Genomic DNA, 21,026 nt, shown 5'->3' on the forward strand with positions numbered 1-21,026 from the left:
CGGAGTTAGTAGGTTGGTATTATAACATTTATTAAAATAATGCTATGGGTTAATAGAAACAGCAAAGAACCAAAGAATTAAAATGCAAGCTATGAAAAAACCCAACTAAAACCCAAATGTCTAATGTATTCATCCAGTAGCTAACTAAAAGCCCAAGAAAGACAACACTCCCAATATAATAAAGTACTGCAAAACAATTGGCAATTTTTCAGTTATCAAAATTGTGGGTTTTGCATTTTGTATCCTTTTTTCTCAATCAGGAAAAAAATTCATTTGAATGTTATATAACATACATATAAAACAAGATAGAAAAATACATTATAAACTTGTAACAATGGCTGTAAATACATTATCTTACATGTTTCTCATAGGCAATAGGTTGGTTATGGTACATACATAGCATGAAACTACTAAGATAATAAAGAATAGACAAATACATGTCATCTGTACGGTTACATACAAGCGACACTCCCATCTACCCACTCTAAAAAAATTACATAATACTGTCAGAAAGAAGTCTTAAACTACTTATTTTAATAAAGAAAAAGTCATTAAAGAATGATAATACTGAGAACCAAGGCATTCAGAGATTTCAAAAGTCATGCTTTTTTTTTAAGTTGATCCAAAATTTTGTCAACTAAGTTTTCAGAAGTTTGTTCAGAGCAAACATTACTTTCACATGTCACACATCTATTTCATACACTTCCCCTCCCCCCCCAGTAAAAGACCTTTGATAAACATCTAAAATGTCCAGGTTTTATCATAGCTGAGATGAAACTAGATCAAATACTGGTATTGTTTTAGCAAATCTCTCTTCAAATGTTAGAGTGTCGCAAGTTTATTCAACCAACCAACCAAAATAAAATCGAAATGGCACAGCATATACTGTAAATAAAATCAACACAACTGTATGTGTAACAGGAAGACAAAGCCGGTGGCACAATAAACAAAAAGCTAGCTGAATACGAAAGGATGAATGTCTATTGCATAGTAAATAAACTGATAATTATTTCCAGGTGAGACAAGATGTTAGATGAGGTCACCATGCAGGTGCTTAAAAATGTAAGCCCTCTTAGCTTACTATTGACCTTTCATTTGGAAGCTGTGAAGATTTGCAGGAGGAGAATAAGTTGACAAGAGGGGAAATAAAGTTATCACCTGATATTTGCCAAGTATAGTACTGAGTCCCATACAAAGTAATACTTAATTTTTTCATAATTAAATACTGTGCGTTCAACAGCTTCAGCTCTTTCAACTGCCCAGCTATATGAATCTCATGTGAAAATAAGGGCTAAAAATAAAGTGTAGCTGGACTTCAAACAATTAGCTGATGTCCCTCTCCTGCTTATCTTTTGAAGAAAAGCCAGCAGGCAGATCTAACAATAGCCAAAGAAGAGCTGAAGAATAAATAACTTGCATGCTGGTTTGGCAAACGGTTTCGTGAGAGCTGCTTGTGAAAACTGGGGACACGCTCAGACTGTAACTGAAAACTAGCTAAGCACTTTCAGTTTCCTTATCCACAGAACATCAGTTTTCCGGGTGATGCTGAAGCCTACTGTATTTGATGTATATTTATTCCAACCCAAAAAAAGAAATCTCCTCTCCATCCCTGAACAAAAATGACATACTTCCAGCTCTACAAACACCTGTCAGCTAATCGTCTCATTTAGCACGAGACCGCCTGTATCACAGAACCCTTTGGTTTACATTGCACAAGTACGGCATTTGCTATGATTTAAAAAGTAGAGTGGCTGAAATAACAATGGGCTGGTTTGACAAAAACTTAGCAAATATATCACATAATGAGATTTTGGCAAAGTCACATCACACTAGTATGGCAAAAATCAGGTAATTAATATGGTCAACTCATCATTTGTCTTCCCTCACAGCTTCTTTCACATACTGGGCGACTGAGTGGCATGCAGTAACTTGTCTGAGGGAGAAGCTGATTATACGAGACATTTGACTAAATGACCATGAAGAAAATAAGGCACTTCCTTTTCTTTAGACTTATTCCAATACTTAAAAAATAAAAAAGAAAGACTAAAAGGCTCTTTTGGTCTTTTGTTTCTTGACAACCACCAGAAAAAATCATTTAATGAAATAAAGGGTTTCTTTGTTCTTTTTTTCTTTTTTTATAACACTTGAAAGTATAAAATGCTACATTTCCAAAAATATATTTTTTTCTGCACCAGCACCCTTGTATAGTAAAAGTATCTACTTTTTTGTTCATTTTGTTTCAATGCACTACACTTTATCTACAATTTCATTACACGTATACAGCAAATAGGCAAGCATGGCTTTTACATCCTTAATGACATTTTTTCTATACAGGGAGGTTTAAAAAAAATATTTGAACAGTTTGCCCAGTAATGTGACACATAATGCATGTACCTTGTTCTCATGTAATCTTCTGAGGAGATTAAAATATGGTTAAAATAATTTAAACTCGGATTCTGCTTTAATAGTGTTGCTGTTTTGTTCTCTGCATAAACGTAGTTCTGAAAAGTCATCGTCATCTGCATTTCATGGCACACTTTCCTTTAAAACGTCCAATTTGGCAGGCAATAGAAAAAAGGCTGCAACATCCGCCCTTTGAGGGCACTGGTAGTGACTAAACAGCGTATCAAATTTTGAATACTTTTTGGAATCCCTTCCCCAATGATATCCCTGACCAAAGGTTCATGCATGATGCATCATCACACAGTACATTCAGAGAGAGCTTTGACTTTTTTTTTTTTTCTTAATTTTTTGAGAAGAAAAATATTCCTAGAAGTCTCTCACAGTAACTGCCTCTGTCATCGGGTAGTTAAGGGACATCTGTCTCCATCTCGTGCGAGGCCTCCTTACCGTTCGCTTGGGGTGGGACACTAGAGGATGATCAGTGCGGAGGGATGAGTTGGACCTTATTGCTTTACTACTATTCAGTGCAGGTTCTAGAACCACTTTCACCCAAACAGGAGAACAACAAAAAGCGGAGTTGGAGGACAACAATTTCTTTGTCTGTTTTGTTAGATGGTAAGACGAACGGACAAGTGCCCCAGCTCGCTGCACTGAAGACAGGCAAGCAAAGGCGTTTACCAGTTAACTGATCAGCAGGCAGGCATGGTCAGGTCATCATTGGGTGAAGAGTTCAGAGGTCAGAAGGTCATAGGTTAGTTGCCGGTGGCGGCTGGGTGGTTAGAAACAAAAAAAAACAAAACAAAAAAAAGAAAGAAAAGATAGAGAAGAGATTAGTTCCAGCTAGTGACGGCTTAATGACAACATGAAAACTAATCACAACTAATAAAAAAACAAGCATGTTTAATTCTGACATACTGATTGACACCATCTACAGAATGCAATAAAATCATGACAGCCCTCCATCATGATTTGGACACGTGAAGGAGAAGCCCGCTCCCACAAAACCGGTTAACAGGAGAAATAGAGATAAAATACAACTAATGACTAATGGTTAGTAGCAGTCGATGAAGGAAATTGGAAAACAAAAAACGATGAACAGTTTTGGAACTGGGTAGAAGATTTCTGGAACAACAGTCAGTGCACAGCATCAGTATCTGACTGCTATTAAGCATTAGTACCTCCCCAGGTGCAAGCATTAAAGCAACTATTAATGATGGATGTGATTATTAATAACTGGTTGTTAAAAGAATGGAGTCATCTAAGGAATTCTGGACTTTGAGAAACAATTTGGTTCAACAAACTATGGGCCAAACAAAGGGTTTTTGTTCAATAAATTTTTTATTGCCTTTCATTTATTCTATTTACAAACAACATGGAATTTCTTGGCCTCATAATACAAAGCAATACTAAACTGTAGTCTAGCAACGTAGGCATCATCGTGGGAACCAGGAAAACGCTCAGCCTGCTACTTTAGCCAGCATTTTCCTGTTCAAAATACTATTTTACACATATAGGACACTTATAAAATGCACTTGCATGTAAACACTGTAAAAGTCCTGCCATTTTAAAGTCTATACTTAAAAAGCTCTAAGTACATCAAAAAATAGAGAAAATATCTAATTGATACTAATAAGGCATTTAAAAACTACAAACAGCTCTCTTTATTCATTTTCAAAGCTAATACTCTGCAAATACAATAAAATCTGACATTTCATATACATTCCTGCTTTATATTTTTATATTTTAAAAGAAGCCACCTGTAAATACTATTTTCTTTTGAAAAAAAAAAAAAACAAAACAAAACAACCAAAACAACCCAACAAAAAAACCAAAACAAAACCCAAACCAAAACAAAAAATAGAACCCAAAAAAACAAACAAATTACAGTAAAACATAAAAAAGTTCTCAAGTGGAAAGTTATCATTCCCAATGTTCTTGAGCTGTTCCTTCTTTAATCATTCTCTCACATTCTCCTTCACCAAACTTGGTCCACTTAACAGTAGTATGATTTTTTTTTTAATATATATATTTTTTAAGACTCATTCAACAGCTTAATTATAGCTAATAAATTCTGAGGTTGATAAAGTTTCTGTACTGTTGCCATTTTGACTAAGGCAGAGGAGATGAAAGTGAGAAAGGTATTCAGTGCAAAGTCAGATTTGTGCCATTACATAAAATGAAGTCCAGTAGGTGTAATATTCACAGATAGCATTGATTTAGCAATCTTTCTCATGGGCTGATTTAATTTCACATAATAAAAATGGCCTATCATTTAGGATACAGTTCATAAGACTAAGAAAAATTACTACTGTAACATAAATGAGACCCCATGCTCCCTGATTTTTTTCAGAACCATGCTAAGTGGGATTTGTTTAAATTAAAACAGCTGTTTCAAAAATAAGCAAAAATAAAAATAAATATTTTATGTGGCACAATCTCACCACTTTACAGGTATACTAGAAACAGACTCTTAAAGCATTTTGATACTGATTAAAATTTTGATTAAATGGTATTAAATTTTATATATAAATTATGTGACAGTTGGTTTGGATAAAACATTCAAGAAAATTCTCAGCATTAATATTTCATGTGGAGTTTATATTCAAAGCAAGCTACCTTTTAAAAATACCAGTACACCTGTGATACATCCTCTGCCAAGTCTCTGGCCTTCTACAGTACACACAGGTTTGTCAACTGTGCAACACCATTTACAGTTTATTACAATTAAACCAGTCAGTCTCTCTGTTATATGCATCAAATTCAATTTTGTATTATTTATAAACTGGGGTTTTATTCTGAGTTAAAATGAGCTATATTTTTCAACCCTTCACCAATTCTAAATGCTTAGCTGTAAAGAGCAAAACATGTACACATTTGGGGATTCTTGCCTTAAATGCAGTGCTTATCTCTAAAAAAACCCAAAACAACAAACCCAAACAAACTATGCAAAGAATAAAAACCTACTTAAAAAGTGAATGCAGTAGTACTACAAAGTCATCTGAAAGTCTGTTTAGAATTTTTTTTACAAAAAACTTTAGACCCAATGAATGTAAATTTCGATTTAGTGACATTTAACTATATATAAAAAAAGTTTTCACATTGAAAAAAAGAAGTATTTCGGTTTGCTGACATTGTTTTTCATGACTATAGCTATAGACGTATACCGGTGACAGAACAACCAAATAGGTAAATATGGTAAATATTGACAGTATTTTAATTTTACAACATAATTTTAGCACATTAAAAGAAACTGTTTTATTGCTGAACAAAGTTCTATTCAAAACCTTTTCTGAAACTGTTAAATCCGTGCAGTGATAATCTAGGGTTTCAAATTCAAAATACATGAAGTACAGTTCTAAAATTAACTTTGTGTAAGTTTCTTAATACGCGCTGGGATTATCTAAATAAGACTTTAACATTCTCCTGAAATATCAGCATGGTTTTCATGCTAAAAGAGATAGAGGTATGCATAACTTATCCCACAGATCATAAGTTATGTGTATTTATTTACCCACTTACGACAGCGGGCTTCCTATATTGCTAGAGATGAACACTGTATTATCAGAAAATGGCTGTATTTTAAAAGAGAGTGAAATGATACCAATAATTAATTTCAATTACTTATACGTGACCCAGATGAAACATCTAGGCCCTTCACAAAATATTTTAAATCTATGTTGAGTAAACACTACAATAATGAACTTAAAACTACAAATTGGTATATCCCCCTTGTGCTTCATCAGTATATTTACTAGTCGTCTCAGGCAAATATCTAATGAAACAAAAGAGTAGTCTCACCTGTCACCTGAAAAACTACCACTGCAGATCATGAAAGACCATTAGCCAAAATTGATTCTTGCAACATTAGGTCAGACTTCCAAAGACAACCAAATCCTTACCACCCATTTACTCTTGAAAGAGCCAGGTTTAAATAATTTTTCTATTTCTTTTATCTTTTCTTTTTTTTTTTTTTTTACATTTTTTTTTCTTTCTGTAAACATGGGCTGTGACATTATTGTGATTAATACCCTGTTGCCCATTTAAGAATTCTCAAGAAATGAGAACAAGCCAATGGGCTGTAAATAGTGTGTGGTGATAGAGAAGAAGAAGAAGCAATCTTCTAGAAAACTTTATAGTGTCTTGTTATCAGCTTTACACTTTCTGTAAAGCATAAGATCATATGAAAGATAAAAAGTTACATCAATACAGCAAATAACCAGGAGGGCCCTTTTTACTGTATTGACTGAAATCTGTACTGTTGCTTGCAGTTAATTTATGGAAGGTTGTGAGAAGTGAAGTGTAGTCAATGCTAGGAGATGTCAGATCTGTCACTTGAATTTGGCTTTTGAATATTACGATATCATGGAAGCCTGCACAACAGTGATTTTGATGAAAGCAGAATAATAATACTTGGCACATAATGCTTTGCATCCTCAAAGCCCTGTACAAAACAAGAACCCCCACAACACCCCTGTGAGGTAGGGAAGTATTATTATCCTTATTTTACAGATGAGAAAACATACAGAGAGATTAAATGACTTGCCGAAACCCACAGTGAGTCAGCAGCAGGGATAGGATAAGAATTCAGCCCACACACTGATTCCTAGCCAATGTCAATAAACCGAAAATATCATTTTTCTCAATAAGCTTAAATACTTCATTCAGGGGTCCAAAGGCATTACACTTGAGGAACAGGAGAAAAATGAAGATTTACTTTCCATTCAAGGGTTTAAGAGAGATGCCCAAATATTGGATGTCATCTCACCAACAGGACTTCAAAAGTTGTTTCTCCTTCAGGTTACACATTTTAGCAGCAAAAGGCAAATACCAAGAAATAGATTTTGGCAAAAACCCCAACACCCTCCCTTCCCCTACCCTTAGTAATTCAAATTCAAACAACTTTTGAAGTATTATCTTCACAGCCCTTACCTTTCCTGAATTCAGTCAGGTATCTGAGAACATGCATCCTCCTCATAATATACAGTACAGTGGCTCAAAAGTTTATTGGAAAAAAGGAATCTAAATCTTCAGATTTCTCCAGACACAGACAGGAGGCATTTATTCCTTTACTTCTTTCTCATTAAGCAACCATCCATTCATTTTATTTTGCAACACCAATCTGATATTTCTACACCAATTTAAAGAACAAACTGGGGGGAGGGGGGGGGAACATGATGACATTAATTATTGCAGCATTGAATTCATGTTTCCTGATGCAGATGGATCTTTAAATAGTTTTAAAGAGGGAATCGGTTATAGCATTTATATTAAATATATCACAAAGCTTATATATTTAATTGAGCTGGGAAAGCCAAGTTTGCAGATTTTTTTTTTTTAAACTGCAAGCATTCCCAAAGCTTTAAAGTATTAACTATTCAGATTTTTGAGAAAAATAATGAATGGGTCAAAATAGGGTATTTGGTTAACCAGCTGTGGTGTTGCAAATCTCATGTACACTCAAAGCACTTCTTACAAACAAGAACTGCAGAACTAAACTAACCTCGGTCTGCGGTCACAATCCTTTGGTAAGGATGGACACGCATATCGTGCCTTCGAACTTTAGTAGCCACCGCACCTAGTTAAATTGCAATTACCAAGACAAAGTTAGAAAACATTCAAAGAAAACATTAACAGCAGGTTTATCAAAATGGATTTAAATGGTCATTAACTACAAAAGTTCATTTTAAGAAACGCAACAAGTTAAGGCACAGTAGTTTCAAATCTTAATTTTAAAAAGAAGTTTATCTGTGCAGATTAATATTGCATTTATTTTAAACATCCTGGCCTTAACCTGTTTAATCCATTCATTTACAATCCCAAAATTACAGTATTTCATGAAATCTATTAGACCCAAGCACATTTAAGCTTTACTAGTCACATATTCACTGAAGTGCCTTTCTTGCAGCAGGACTATTTTAAATAATGCCATCTTTTAATACTGACAATTATTTGCTAACCTTAAGATCACTTCCAGTTCTACCACAAAAAAAGTTTTAAAGCAATTCTTCAAGCCTACAGATCATGATTTTAAACTTTAAGTCAATAAGTATGAACTGCAATGAATTAGGTGATTAGTAAAGCAAACACTATATAGAACACTTAGCAGTCAGTATACTACTATACACTCATAAATTACAGCTACTCTGTAATAATAGGAGCTAATCCAAATTAATAGCACTATTTTATTTTAAATCTATGTGCAAAAAAGTGCAAGTAAGTCACTGACTGCTAGGCCAAGCTTTTTTCAAGGCTGCTGAAACTAAGCATTTGTTAAAATTCAGATCTGATGAAGGATCAGTTAAGACCGTTCTTGAATTCTTAGCCTTTCGTTGGGAAAGCCATACCTGAAGATAAAAGGAAGGGAATTAAAAGTTAGACATCAACTAAAATTTGATCCCAACACCAATATCCCCCAAAATACTAATAGGGATGCATTTCTCTGCCATTTTTAACAGATTTTAAGACATCTTGAAGGTCCACCACAAAAATGGACAAAATATAGCATACTATTAATGAGAATGAGTGTATTACAAAATAAAACTTAACGAAAAACTAGTTTGATTCAATTAACTATATACAATTGCTCAGAAAATAGAGCAGATGTATTAAGAGTTATTGAATCTATACTACCTAAAACGGAGTGTGGTCTCCCCCCTCTCTTTTCCTTTTTTTAAGTAAGATTATTTGGTGCGATCTGTTTTGGACAACACACCTGTGCTCTCACAGCTAAGCCAAAAAGTAAGCAATGGTTTCAGATGTAATTTTAGGAGTAATTTTCCCTTCCTCTCTCTTTACGAAAAATCCTAGGAGAAATCAAAGTTCCCTGCATCATATTAAATTATTACTATGGAATGATGGATTTCTTTACTTGCTGTTAACCAAATTCAGGAAAGGGGTTTGCTACTAACCAGCAACTGATAGCTACTGTGACTATGCCTGTTAACTGTGACTTCACCCGAGGACATTTCCAAGTGTACTTGTAGAGTGGGGGTGGAGGAGCTGGGGAAAATATTTACATGTTTGTGGGAAATCAATAATTACATTAGCATATGCTCACTGAATTTTGGCTATGGGGTAACAAACAACCATAAGCTGCTCAAACACAGACCTACTGCATACTCATGTCCTACTGAAATTTTTATTATTGATTCACTAATCCCGAGAAGCAGGAGTCTGAAATATATTTTCTTTTTTACTGTACAAAATATAACGTGGGAACCTGCACATATTCAGATACATGACAAATACTTGTTGCATTAAGTGAAACACTGATTTTTTTGCAATACTTTCAGCATAATATTGACTTTGAACCTTATTGTCCAGTGTTCATTAGAGATGTTTAGAATTTGTGTAAATCAATAACTGCCACTGAACAAACTAAGATCAAAGTCCTATAAAATCAACATTATGTAGCACCAAGGTCATATGCAATTCAGAACAAACTGAAGAGAAAAGATTATTTAGATTCTGTAGAGGGTAGGGAAGGAAGAAACTATTGGAACTGCTTGTTCTATATTGACCAGTTAATGGAATTGTTACGGATGCTTTATCATTCTTGCCTTCACACAGCAATTCAATGGTCTGAAATATTAGGAATGATGGACATTTCAATCCAATGTATATAAAAGCAGCTGTCAGTGAAGTTACTAATTTTATCATCCCTTGGTCAGAACTTCATTTGTTTTATATTTATTCGCTGAAATTATTTTCTCCTTACAAAATTAATTACAGCTTTCTGTCACTGAGATCTATCAGTTGTGTACTAAATAAAGAGGCAAAACCCAAAACCTCCAACTGAAAAAAGACCTTTCCATTCTCTCCAGTTTTGCTACTAAAAAGGTATAGCCAAAAAGGAAGATCTCTCTTCCAAAGATTACTGGAATTTAATTTGTTAAAGACAGCACAAACAAATCTGGTATTTATGGAAGCCCAAATGGCATGTAATAGATGATCACCTCTATTTAGTGGGTTTTTTTCTTGTCTATGTATCCACCATCTAGTGTCATACAAACATTAAGATTTTATTTTCAGTAATCTTATTAATATACTAAAGATACACGTTTAGTAACATAAAACATGTTTAAAATGTTTAAGAGTTACACCATTTGAACAGTTTTCCCAGGCAGTTGTGATATACCTGACATAAGATTGTTGCTTCAAATTTTTTCTTTGAGCCTCATGACCTCTAGATTGCAAATATCATAAAAGCATAAACAATATATTCTCCAGTCATCCGCATACAAAGATCTTACCTAATACACCACTAGGTTCAATAGGATACTCAAGGATTGATGTAGCTGGTGCCAGCGTGTAGGGGTATTCATATGGTGTGTAAATTAAACCAGCTTCGGGTCCAGGTGGAACTATTGCAGCGGTGGGATGAGGAGTTCCATTTGGCATGACAGCGGTTTGTATTTGTCTGATCAAAGGCATTATGGTAGGGCCAGCTGGCGTAGGAGTACGCAGGGCAGCTGGTGGGAGAACAGGCGCAGGCCCAGTAATAATCCTTGGAGCCTGGGCTGTTGCTGCAAGAGAAAAGGCAAGGGCTGCTACAGTAAGCAAAGAAATTCAGAGGAAAGTATGGAGATAGCAGTACAAAACGTGGAAAGAATGGGAAAAAAGGGGAAAAGTAGGAAAGAAGAAAAATAAAAGGAAATCATTAGTACATGCGCTGATCACACAGTGCCAAAGCACACCATTCAAATGCAAACAGCTTTCCATTTTCCAGTGTGATTAAGTATGAACATGCAAAATAAAAAAGCCATTGTAAAACAGTAAGGTAGATTTCTCAAACAGGTTACACAGCACAAAAGCTCCATTTAGACCACATATCTTCACTTATGCTATCAGGACTGCATGAGACTGAGATGCATGCAGGAGATACAAGGAAAATACTGTCATAATCAAATACAGAGTAAAAAATTTAGTGCAAATACAGAGTCCACAGATACTCAGTTATGCAGAGCTGCCATACAAGTCCACAGTTTTTATACATCTTAAAGTCGTATTTAAACATATATGCAATGCCAATTTCCAGGATCACTGAAGTTAAAGGTGACCTAAAACCACAATATATCTCCTCTCCTATACTTGCATAAATAAAATAGACTCAAAAGTTATTTCGATATCAAATTCCCCAAAATAAAATACTTGCTTTGTATTAGAAGTTGACTATGGCCTTGCATAGGTTAAAGAAAATAGGTGCTTTTTTCCTTCGTTTTTGTGGGTTTGTTTGTTTTTGTTGGTTTTTTTTTAATTGTTGTTGTTTTTTGGTTGTTTTGGGTGTGTGTGTGGGGGGGGCGTGTGTGTTGTTTTTGTTTTTTTTTTTTCCAATGGTGCTAGCACTTTTCATTAAGTGAAAGCCTGTTGGCACACAAGACGAACAACTTCTTAAACACCAACACATCAGCTGGTAACAGTCAGTCTTAAAAGGTTATGGTTTGTAGGTTTCTATGCACTACTGTTGATCTACATTGATTTAATTAACTTACAGGTGGTCTGAAAAGAAACATGGTGGAAGTTTTTCAGATTCGAGATTGTTGTGGTTTTTTAATTAATTTTTTAAACAAAAGTGCTCAGACTTCATGTATAATTCCAAAAAAACCTCAAACATTTTGATTTCCTTTCTTACACAGAAATAAACCAGTCTGGCTTCTACATGTTCAAGTTTTCCATAAAACCAAAACACAAACAGTGAAAACGTCTTACTATCAGAAAGTGAGTATCAGTGTGGAAATGTCTAGTCAAAAACGAGAAAAAAATAATCGATCTTCCCATTTATACAGATACATGGGCCAATGGGAACAGATCAGACAAAGGAATTGCTCAAATTCAAATAAAGGTTTCTATGCAACAGTTTGCATAAATTTAAGTTAATCTGAGAGCTATTTTACTTAAAAATTTGTAATTAATTTTTGGACTAAAAAAATTATATATTTAAAACTGATCTAGCTTTAAATATTACAGCGTTCTTTAGGGTCAAAAGATTTACCTTTACCGAAGCCCTTGCTTTTGTCTCTTTTCAAATTAGAATAATTACACTGGTGTAAGCACTCTCAAATTGACCTAACTGCATTCCAACCTTTAAACATATTCAGCACTGAAATGGTGACTGTGTGGAGAAACAAATTTGCAAGTATCAGTAGGCCCTTAGTGAAAAGACTGATTTAACTGTGCTTACATTTGACATCTGCATCACAGCTACAGCAAAAATTTACTTTGGAACATTATCAGCAATTACATTTTTCAGGTGGAGAAATTATATTTGCAACTAAAGAAAATAATTCGTATGACACAAACGTATATGGTCTCATTAGTAGGTGTACATAATTAATTTTCAAGTGTAAACCTGTGCATACATGCGTTTGCAAATGCATTTTCACACAAATGTAATGGAAGAAATCGTAAAAATGGCTCATTACATCACTGATCCCTGTGAACTCAGCTGTGAAATCAGTTGATGAATTGTTGGAAAAAACGTAACACTGGGGGGACGCATGCAAGCAAGATGAAAGGAAGGAATATATTACAGGAAAACATATTCACAGTATCCTGAACACTCGTAACATTTTCAAATGAAACCTCTAAAAATGAAACTGAAAAGGAGTGTATTGTCCTTTATATGTATTAAGGAAAAAATGATTGTGAAATAGAAAAATCTTGCTTATGGGTTGATTTTTTTTTTTAAACTATGCATCTGTAAATATTTCAACCCAGACATACTGTTAGACAAAGAGGCGGAGGCTGGGGAGAACCAACAAAAAACCACCGAACTGATATAACTAATCTCCAGAAGATCTTTTGCAACAGCTGTCTACTGTTTTGTTGGGGTTTTACTGCTTTCCGTTCTCCAACACAGTTACTGCTGTACTTTGCCAAAAAGTAGCTTTAGTAATGAAAACCTGCAGACATTACTATAGCATTGACCCTCAAACTTATGATATGCTTACGTGATTTGATGTTGGCATCTCTGTAGGTGCCATTCAGAATTGCAAGCTCCATCAGCTGCATCTTTTTAAGGCTGTCTTCTCCCTCTGCCTGTGTGTGAAAAGATGGGAAGAAATCAGGCTTATTAATTCACTAGTGCACAAGATCTAAGGGACCTAGAATAAAATGCCTTCAAGTGTTAACTAAGGAAAATACTGCCTTACCATTAAAGCTCTGTCAACTTTTCCTTAAAATTAAGTGCAAGTTGCCTGCTGTCTATCATTAAATGGTGTTAATAAATATCTTAAGAGATACCATATTTATACTTGTACCATAAATTATAAAAACAGGGTTACATGTATAGTTGTGTTTGATAGAAATTGTAGTTGTGTTTGATAGAAATTGTTTAAGGAATTTTTATTCTTAAGTTTTAGTAAATGTTTTCATGTAATCCTGAACGGATCTTTAAAAAAAATACATTATTGGTCTAGAGGAAGAATAGACACCACAAATTTTAAGCAGCTTCAATTTATTGTAACCTGCTCCACTGCAGCTGAGATACTGACTACTTGGGGGGAAAGGGGGGGGGGGGGGGAGGCAGTAAATGAAAAATACACAAACTTTGAGTAGCTTTCCAAACAGGACATCAACGACTGCTGTAAGGCAGAATTCTGGCACATGCAGATGTATTCCAATTGAGATACAACTACTATTTATACAGTCTAAATTATTGTTGTTTTTGCTTTAATATAAATTACTTCCCTGAAGTTATCTACTCCATTGATATCCTGCAGCTTGCATAAACATTGCAGTATTCAGTAAAAAAGTTTGCTTTTCCTGTTACTAACAAAAATATTTCTAATTAGTACGATTTAATTTTAAGACCAGACATTTTCTGATCTGTCTTTCCAGAAATGCTACCATTTCTGCTAGATAGGACATAGACTAAAGAAAACAAAGATGACGATACAGGAAACCCAAGACAAATGGTCAGCGTTTACTTTAAAGTTAAGTTACCATCTTGCTTCTTGCATTGAATGCTACTGCTGACATTCTCAGTCAGACGGAAAAGAGGGCAGCTTCAGTGTCAGCTGCATCGCATTCTTCCTTTGCTAAACATGAGTTCTTATACTTCTACTTATCTTGTCTATTCACTCAATATTTTCCAGATATTTGGAACAGCATCTTCCAAGTTAATGGGAACCTGGATAATAACATACTGTGCCATCCACTCTGAAAATCTTAAAGTCTGATTTCAGAGTTGTTCACCTGTCTTAAAATACAACTCCTACAGATGATTTGAACTAGAACTTCCAGGAGCACGAGTGATTACAAAAAAACCCAGAATTAAAATACACAAAGAATAGCAATCACCACCAATAACAACAACAAAAAGTTCTATTAAATAACTGTGCGTCCACTCCAGCACAGCACCGGTGAAACATCGTCTCAAACTAGTTAAGAGTTAATAGGATTATCTACATGCAGCGTCCCAAATATACAGGAAAATGTATATTTTTTCAGGCTAGTTTGAAGCAAAATATTATTATACATACTTTACTCTCGAAGTAATTTACTAAATTACATGACAAAAAAAGTTTTAAAATTGTATCTAAGCAAATACAGTATTTAGTGTAAGGCATGCTCAAGGACCACCACCCCCTTGCAATGAACACTAACACATCTGATTTTTATCAACAACTGAAAATCAACATGGTAAAACAGGTCAACAATACGTTACTTTCAGATGTCAGAAATGGAAGTCCTAACTGTAACACTGAGGACTTGCATAAATACAAAGATTACACACAGTAACAATTTCTGTTGTTGTTAAACATTCAGAATATACGGAAAGTTAGACATTTTCTTTGTATATTAAATACTATGTGACAGATGAAGCTAACACTAATATTGAAAAATTAAATACACATTCAATTATCATTTTAACTACAAATCAATTGTATAGTTAAGTACTGTACTATCCAGAAACATCAGACTCCAGTCATTAAAATGAGACCCTCTGGAATACAAAATGTACCGAATATAGCATGCTTAATATGACAGACCTAAAATTTACATGCAAAGGAATTTTTTTTGTTTGTTTTTAGAAACTAATTCCTTTGCATCTTTGCTTTTTATTACCTAGAAAATCATGACGCAATTAATTCCTTTGCATCTTTGCTTTTTATTACCTAGAAAATCATGACGCAATAAAACCAATTTCAAATCTATCTATCTGCCTATCTCACAAATTCTTGTAATCCTGGATACACCTTATCTAATTTATTTTATCAATAAAGATTTTAACACATTGATTCCTCTTTTCTCCTCCCCCTGTAATGGTTACACTTTTTGGCTTTTTGCTTGGGTTCCTTTAACTGAAAGCATGTAACAAAAAAACCTCCTCACAATGTCAGCTGCATCTCCCATATAGTTCCATCAATGTTACTAAAATTGCTCACTTCCTCCAAATAAGAGTTCAGGTGATTGATCTGACACCATTAATGAGTCTCAGAAAACGCTGAATCTTACATTCCACTTGCTAAGATAATTTTAGTAACTCTAATCCCAGATTTTGCACCACAGTGAATATTTCCCCAATGTAACTATTTATAGGATAATAATTTTATGACAGAAAACATTTTTCCATTCTGACATCACCAGAAGGAGTTATAACAACTTACAAGCAATAAAAGACAAAATAATCATTCTTACTTTGGATCTTTAACATTTTCCTATAGGTCACTATGCTTCCTATGAGAAAAGATGTTGCAATTATCTAGGTTTTACAAAGCCTGTTTACAAAAATAGTAAAGGACTTCAGCATACAAAGCAGACAAAGTCCTTTTATTTCTGAGATTTACTTCTCTGGAGTATCGCTTAGCAGTTGATAAACTTCTGCTCTTTTAAACAGACTCCAAAACATAGATTTATTAAATTAAACTTAACATTAATAAACGAAATGTTCCATCTTTTCCTTGAAGACTGTATCGTGATAATTCAGAGATGTAACGTGGACTTGCATTACTAGACAATAATACTGGTTTTCAACCTCTGGTGTTTTGTTTTTCAAAGCATTTATTAGAGAAGGAGAAAAAAACCCAACCCAAACAAAAACAAAACCACCCCACTTTAAAAACACCTTCAAAGCTGACCACCAGGACAGCATTCCGGCTCCTCCCAGAAGATGGCACTGTTTATTATACAATGCTACCCCCTCAAGACGTGGGTGCTCAGCACTTGGCACCACCCTACCAGGACTGCTCAAAATCCTGCTGTCCCCTCACAGCCCTAAACTTGCAACAGTCACTTGCCAGCCTCTCTTCAAGGCGTAAGTCACAGAACTGGCCAGGACCCTTTCAGATATGCTGTCACGTCCTTCATTCTCTGGTATCAAGCTCTCCACTTCAACATCATTCACCAACAGCCAACCCCCTCAAATTTCCAAGACTTGGGACAGAGCAATGGCCACGCGGTTTTGTCTGCCCTCTCCTCTCTATTCGTTGCTGACAGATGATCAAATGAGGCACACCACACTATCTATCTTAGCTCCAGGCATTTCTGCAGGCACTCTCTGTTAAAGCAAAGAGAGGTTGCATCAGGGATACAAAGGCAATCTCTAAAGGGACAGTACATTACCTGTACAATAGCTACAACAAAGCTCAGTCATTTGTACCAAAAAGAAGCTACTTTGAGCAAACATCAATAAGGTCACTTAAAGCCAGATTTGCATTACTAAGTTGAAGCTCAAGTGATTGACTCAAATGTCTCATCCTCTTAAATCTCCAGTGCTTTCCTTCTATTTCTCATGTACAATGTAACATGCAGATTAAGAAAAAGAACCTTAAATGGTATAAGTGTAACTCTTTAAATGTAAGCACTTGCAACTGCTCAGTGAATACAAATACTGTAAGAGATGCAAGCAGTAAATCCTAACAAAGCCAGCTGTGCAGAGACAACAGTGGTTACTGTTTTCTGAACACAGGCCCAGTACGTCTCACAGTGGCTCGGCTCTACTTGGGCTAGCAACAAAAAGACCTGGAGGAGACCAAATGCCAGTGTCCACGATCATTTCAAGTGACTTGTTTTCTAATCTTTATCAGAGTAGGATTAATAGTCACAAGGTTCAAAATGCTAGCAACAACTACAAATGCCACCTACATGAAGTCTCCGAGGAAGCACTTCCCAAAATAAAACAATTTCAAATGAAATACACAACGCTGACCATACTGATGCCTAGTTAAAACCACAATTCTGTCTCCTACATTGGGCAATACTGTCTGTTTAAAAAAAATGAGGAATCCAAGTTATGTAATAAACTGCGATTACTAAGAGCTTGCTTCATGTCATAAAATAGGGAGCTCAGATAAAGCACTCCATTTAATTTTTTTAATGACTTCTTTTCATTATCAACATCCAAGCTATACTTCAACCTCAGATACCCCAAGGTCCTCAGAGAATTCTTTTGTTTAACTAATGCTTCTGAAACTATTATTAGGCACTTAAATGCCTCAGATTCTCACATGCATACAGTGAACCCTTAAGAGTCTCATACAGTTTAACTTCTTACTTACACATAAAACATACACATGCTAGATATGGTATCAAGGTGGAAGACAGACTCCAAATGGAAGCACATTCACTGTGCTATGACAATGAAGGGCTTCAGAAGATGACAACAAACTTAGAGGTGACAGGTAGACCCTTAGATTGAGAACAGTCAGCTCTGAGAAACCTAACATATTGCAGTACAGAAAGGAAGATACTACCTTAAAAGAGAACAAGGATCATGTAGCAATGCTTTACTACAGAGCAGAGATCCAACAGGTAGCACCCAGAGGAGCCCATCAGTGCCCGTACTGCCCTGCCATACTGCTGCCGGACCCAGACTGGCCCAACACAGAAGGTGACTGCAGGTGAGTTAATTCACAAACCGAACAAATCCACTTGCTCAGTATGAGAGCAGGGATACCTTATCCTGACAGAGCTCCTTGAGCCTCACAGTCTTACCTGGCTAAGTCTCAGAACGTACTCTGATTCTTATTATTACCAACACTGGCAGGGAAAGTTTTCAGCATTTCTGTACAAACATATATACTTTCTCCATATAATGCTCATTTGCCTTTTGGAATAACTGCTTTGGAAAATCTAGCAAATATACTTCCCCCCCCCCCCCCCCCCCCCCCACATTCATAATAATATAAATATGCTTATTTAGGCGATGTTAGTGACTTTCATTGACAGTGTAGCTTCCAAATGTCATGCATTTTGGATGGTATTTTTGCAATCCTGTCACACATCCCTGCACTTCAGCTAAATTCTCATGAACTGAACTGAGCCCAACCCCAGCAAAGGCTGCAGACAGTTTTATCTTGCACCAAACGCAGCCAAGTCTGTCTTTGGCTGAGGGAGCAGTCCTTATAAGCTGTTCCATGGCTATCCTTTCAAGATCAGAGCAGGAGCAGCAAGTGAGAAGAGGAAATGATGAAGCAAAATGATGGATAAACCAAAAGCGAATGCAGAGGCCGAGAATCAGTCTTGAGCTTCCCCAGCCAACTGCAGCAGGCCTGTCCCACCAGGCTCATGCAAAGAACGACCAGGGAGCACCAAAGAGCAGTACTCACCCTCCAAACACCTCAGCAGTTTATGCAAACTCCCTTCCTGCCCGCCACACACCACCTCTGGCTAAACAGCAATACGCAACAGCAGCTTCTGTACCTTTCCTGGCACCCTTGGAGAGATCTCTTCCAGACATCATGTTTTGTCCAAGTCTGGATGCTTTTTGCCACATATACTTCAGGTAGATATTTTTTCCAGTAACACATTATTTTTCTACTAACTCGGTAAGGCATTAAATAATTTTACACGCACTCAGGGCAGAGAACTTGGCAATTATGGAAGAACACTATACTAATGAACAAGAATAGATACTTAAAACATTTCCTCAAATAAAGTAATTTAAAATTGCCACAATAAACGTAACTTTTCTACCACCATACCTCTGGAAATACACACATTAAATACAAATACTTTATTTTTTAAACTGTGTGTCTGCATAAGCCACCTGCAGTTTATTAATTTAATGCGAATTTTGGTAAAACACAACAGCACCACTGAAATATTTTACTGCTACTGATCTTACCCTTATTCAGAAGTCACTGCTGACCCTTACGGTTCTGTCACCCTGCCTTCCTACAGTGCCCAGTTGCTATATAGCTGCCCAGCTGCAGCTTGGAGGCTTGCGCCGAGACACTCGCTGGACTCTCAGGGCTCTAGAATGCTTTTATCTCCCTGACAAAGAAAAATGTTCCACTGCAATTCACTCGTAGATGAGTAAGTATTCCTAACATACCATGCAGCAGTCGAACAGCCTTTACACATGAATGTCTCCATTCAGGGACAAAACCCTTCCATTCATAATTTATAAACAAAAAGCCTCACAAACAATATACTACAAATTCCTAAGACATACACGTATCAAAACAAAAAATGCATCTCAGACATCAATATATTGTAAAATGTATTATAAAACATCATAGGCTAAAGCACACTGGCATTCTTAAAGCTAATATAAATAATGCTTAAAATCTATTCTGTTTGGAAAGTCTTTTTTTCATATTTAAGTCATTAAAAGACTGAAGTATCTGTGGCAATGAAATCCTAGGGAAGATGACAGGTAAGCAGATGTAGAGCACAAAGAAAAGAGCTTTTTGAAAGAATCTGAATGTGAGTACCTAAACTATTAATCAATTGCATACTGCAAGACATCAGATTTCACTTTTGTAAAGGCTTTTACTTCTGGTAAGCTACTCCATTACTCAGTGCTAAGGGAAACATCTCATCATCCCCTCCCCTCAAAAAACTTCAGAAAGACCAGAAAGACTTCCAAGTTTCCCTTGCCCAGAATATAAATATTGACAGTTAGAGGTTATTGGTAAACATGTTACTTAAGACTTTCTCATCCTTGATTATACATTTCGGATGGTGATGGAGCATAAAGCCTACACAACGTAGCTTTGTTCATACAGCGGAGAATTTGCTAAAGAAGTCTCTTTTGGCATAATTCAACAGTTATTCTTACATCAGAGGAAGCTTTTCCAAATACTTTTTGAGACAAAGTAAGATAAATCACTACTTTAAGATCAGCCATATTTCTTAGAGCCCTGTATGCCATCAACAATACTGTGGCATTGAATAGGTGGCAAGCTATAGCTCAGTTATTTCTCTATTTCCTTTCCAACACCGATGCACACTGCTATGTCTATGAGGACAGGCAAAGATAAATTAGCATCATTATTTCTTCTGGGCAACACAGCCTGCTTATCTTCTTCAAAGCAAGCTCTCAGTTCAAATGATATGCAAAGACGACTGTGCTGTTTCACTTGACAAATTCATTGGTCATAATGTTAAAGATACACTGGGGGGAAAAGGCAGCATATCTTTTTACACTTCCCATCATCTTATCTGACATATCCCTGTTTAATCATGATACTTGGCTTACCAGTAATATTTTTGAGAGTCCTTATGCCCTCCCTCCCCCACTTTCCATTTCTGCAAGAAGAAAATACAGATAAGGTACAGAAATTCAGCATGAAGCACATTTTAAGCCAGACCGAAATACAGCACCAGTGGAACTTAAGGGTTTGCTTCACCACATACCCTCTGGGTACCAGTTGTTAATGGGGGGCTGGGTGCGT

General features: G+C 35.8%; 1 protein-coding gene across 11 annotated transcripts in view; it reads right to left on the minus strand.

Annotated features, from left to right (window-relative positions):
• Positions 1-9: 9 nt before the first annotated feature.
• QKI (QKI, KH domain containing RNA binding) overlaps positions 10-21,026 on the minus strand; it is a 159,908-nt gene continuing 138,891 nt past the window's right edge. For 3 of the 11 annotated variants that reach the window (XM_040598387.1, XM_040598383.1, XM_040598389.1), the window contains 4 exons: positions 13,353-13,440; positions 10,656-10,952; positions 7,904-7,978; positions 10-3,172 (listed from right to left, as the gene is read on the minus strand). In XM_040598387.1, the coding sequence (XP_040454321.1) occupies positions 3,156-3,172; positions 7,904-7,978; positions 10,656-10,952; positions 13,353-13,440 (477 nt within the window). In that variant the 3' untranslated portion in view covers positions 10-3,155. Of the gene's footprint in view, positions 3,173-3,722; positions 8,748-10,644; positions 10,953-13,352; positions 13,441-21,026 lie in introns of those variants that run through there. The other 8 variants (XM_040598388.1, XM_040598391.1, XM_040598390.1 and 5 more) reach the window with 6 other exon arrangements.

This window comes from Falco naumanni, chromosome 6 (assembly GCF_017639655.2).
Source record: "Falco naumanni isolate bFalNau1 chromosome 6, bFalNau1.pat, whole genome shotgun sequence".
Taxonomy (NCBI): domain Eukaryota; kingdom Metazoa; phylum Chordata; class Aves; order Falconiformes; family Falconidae; genus Falco; species Falco naumanni.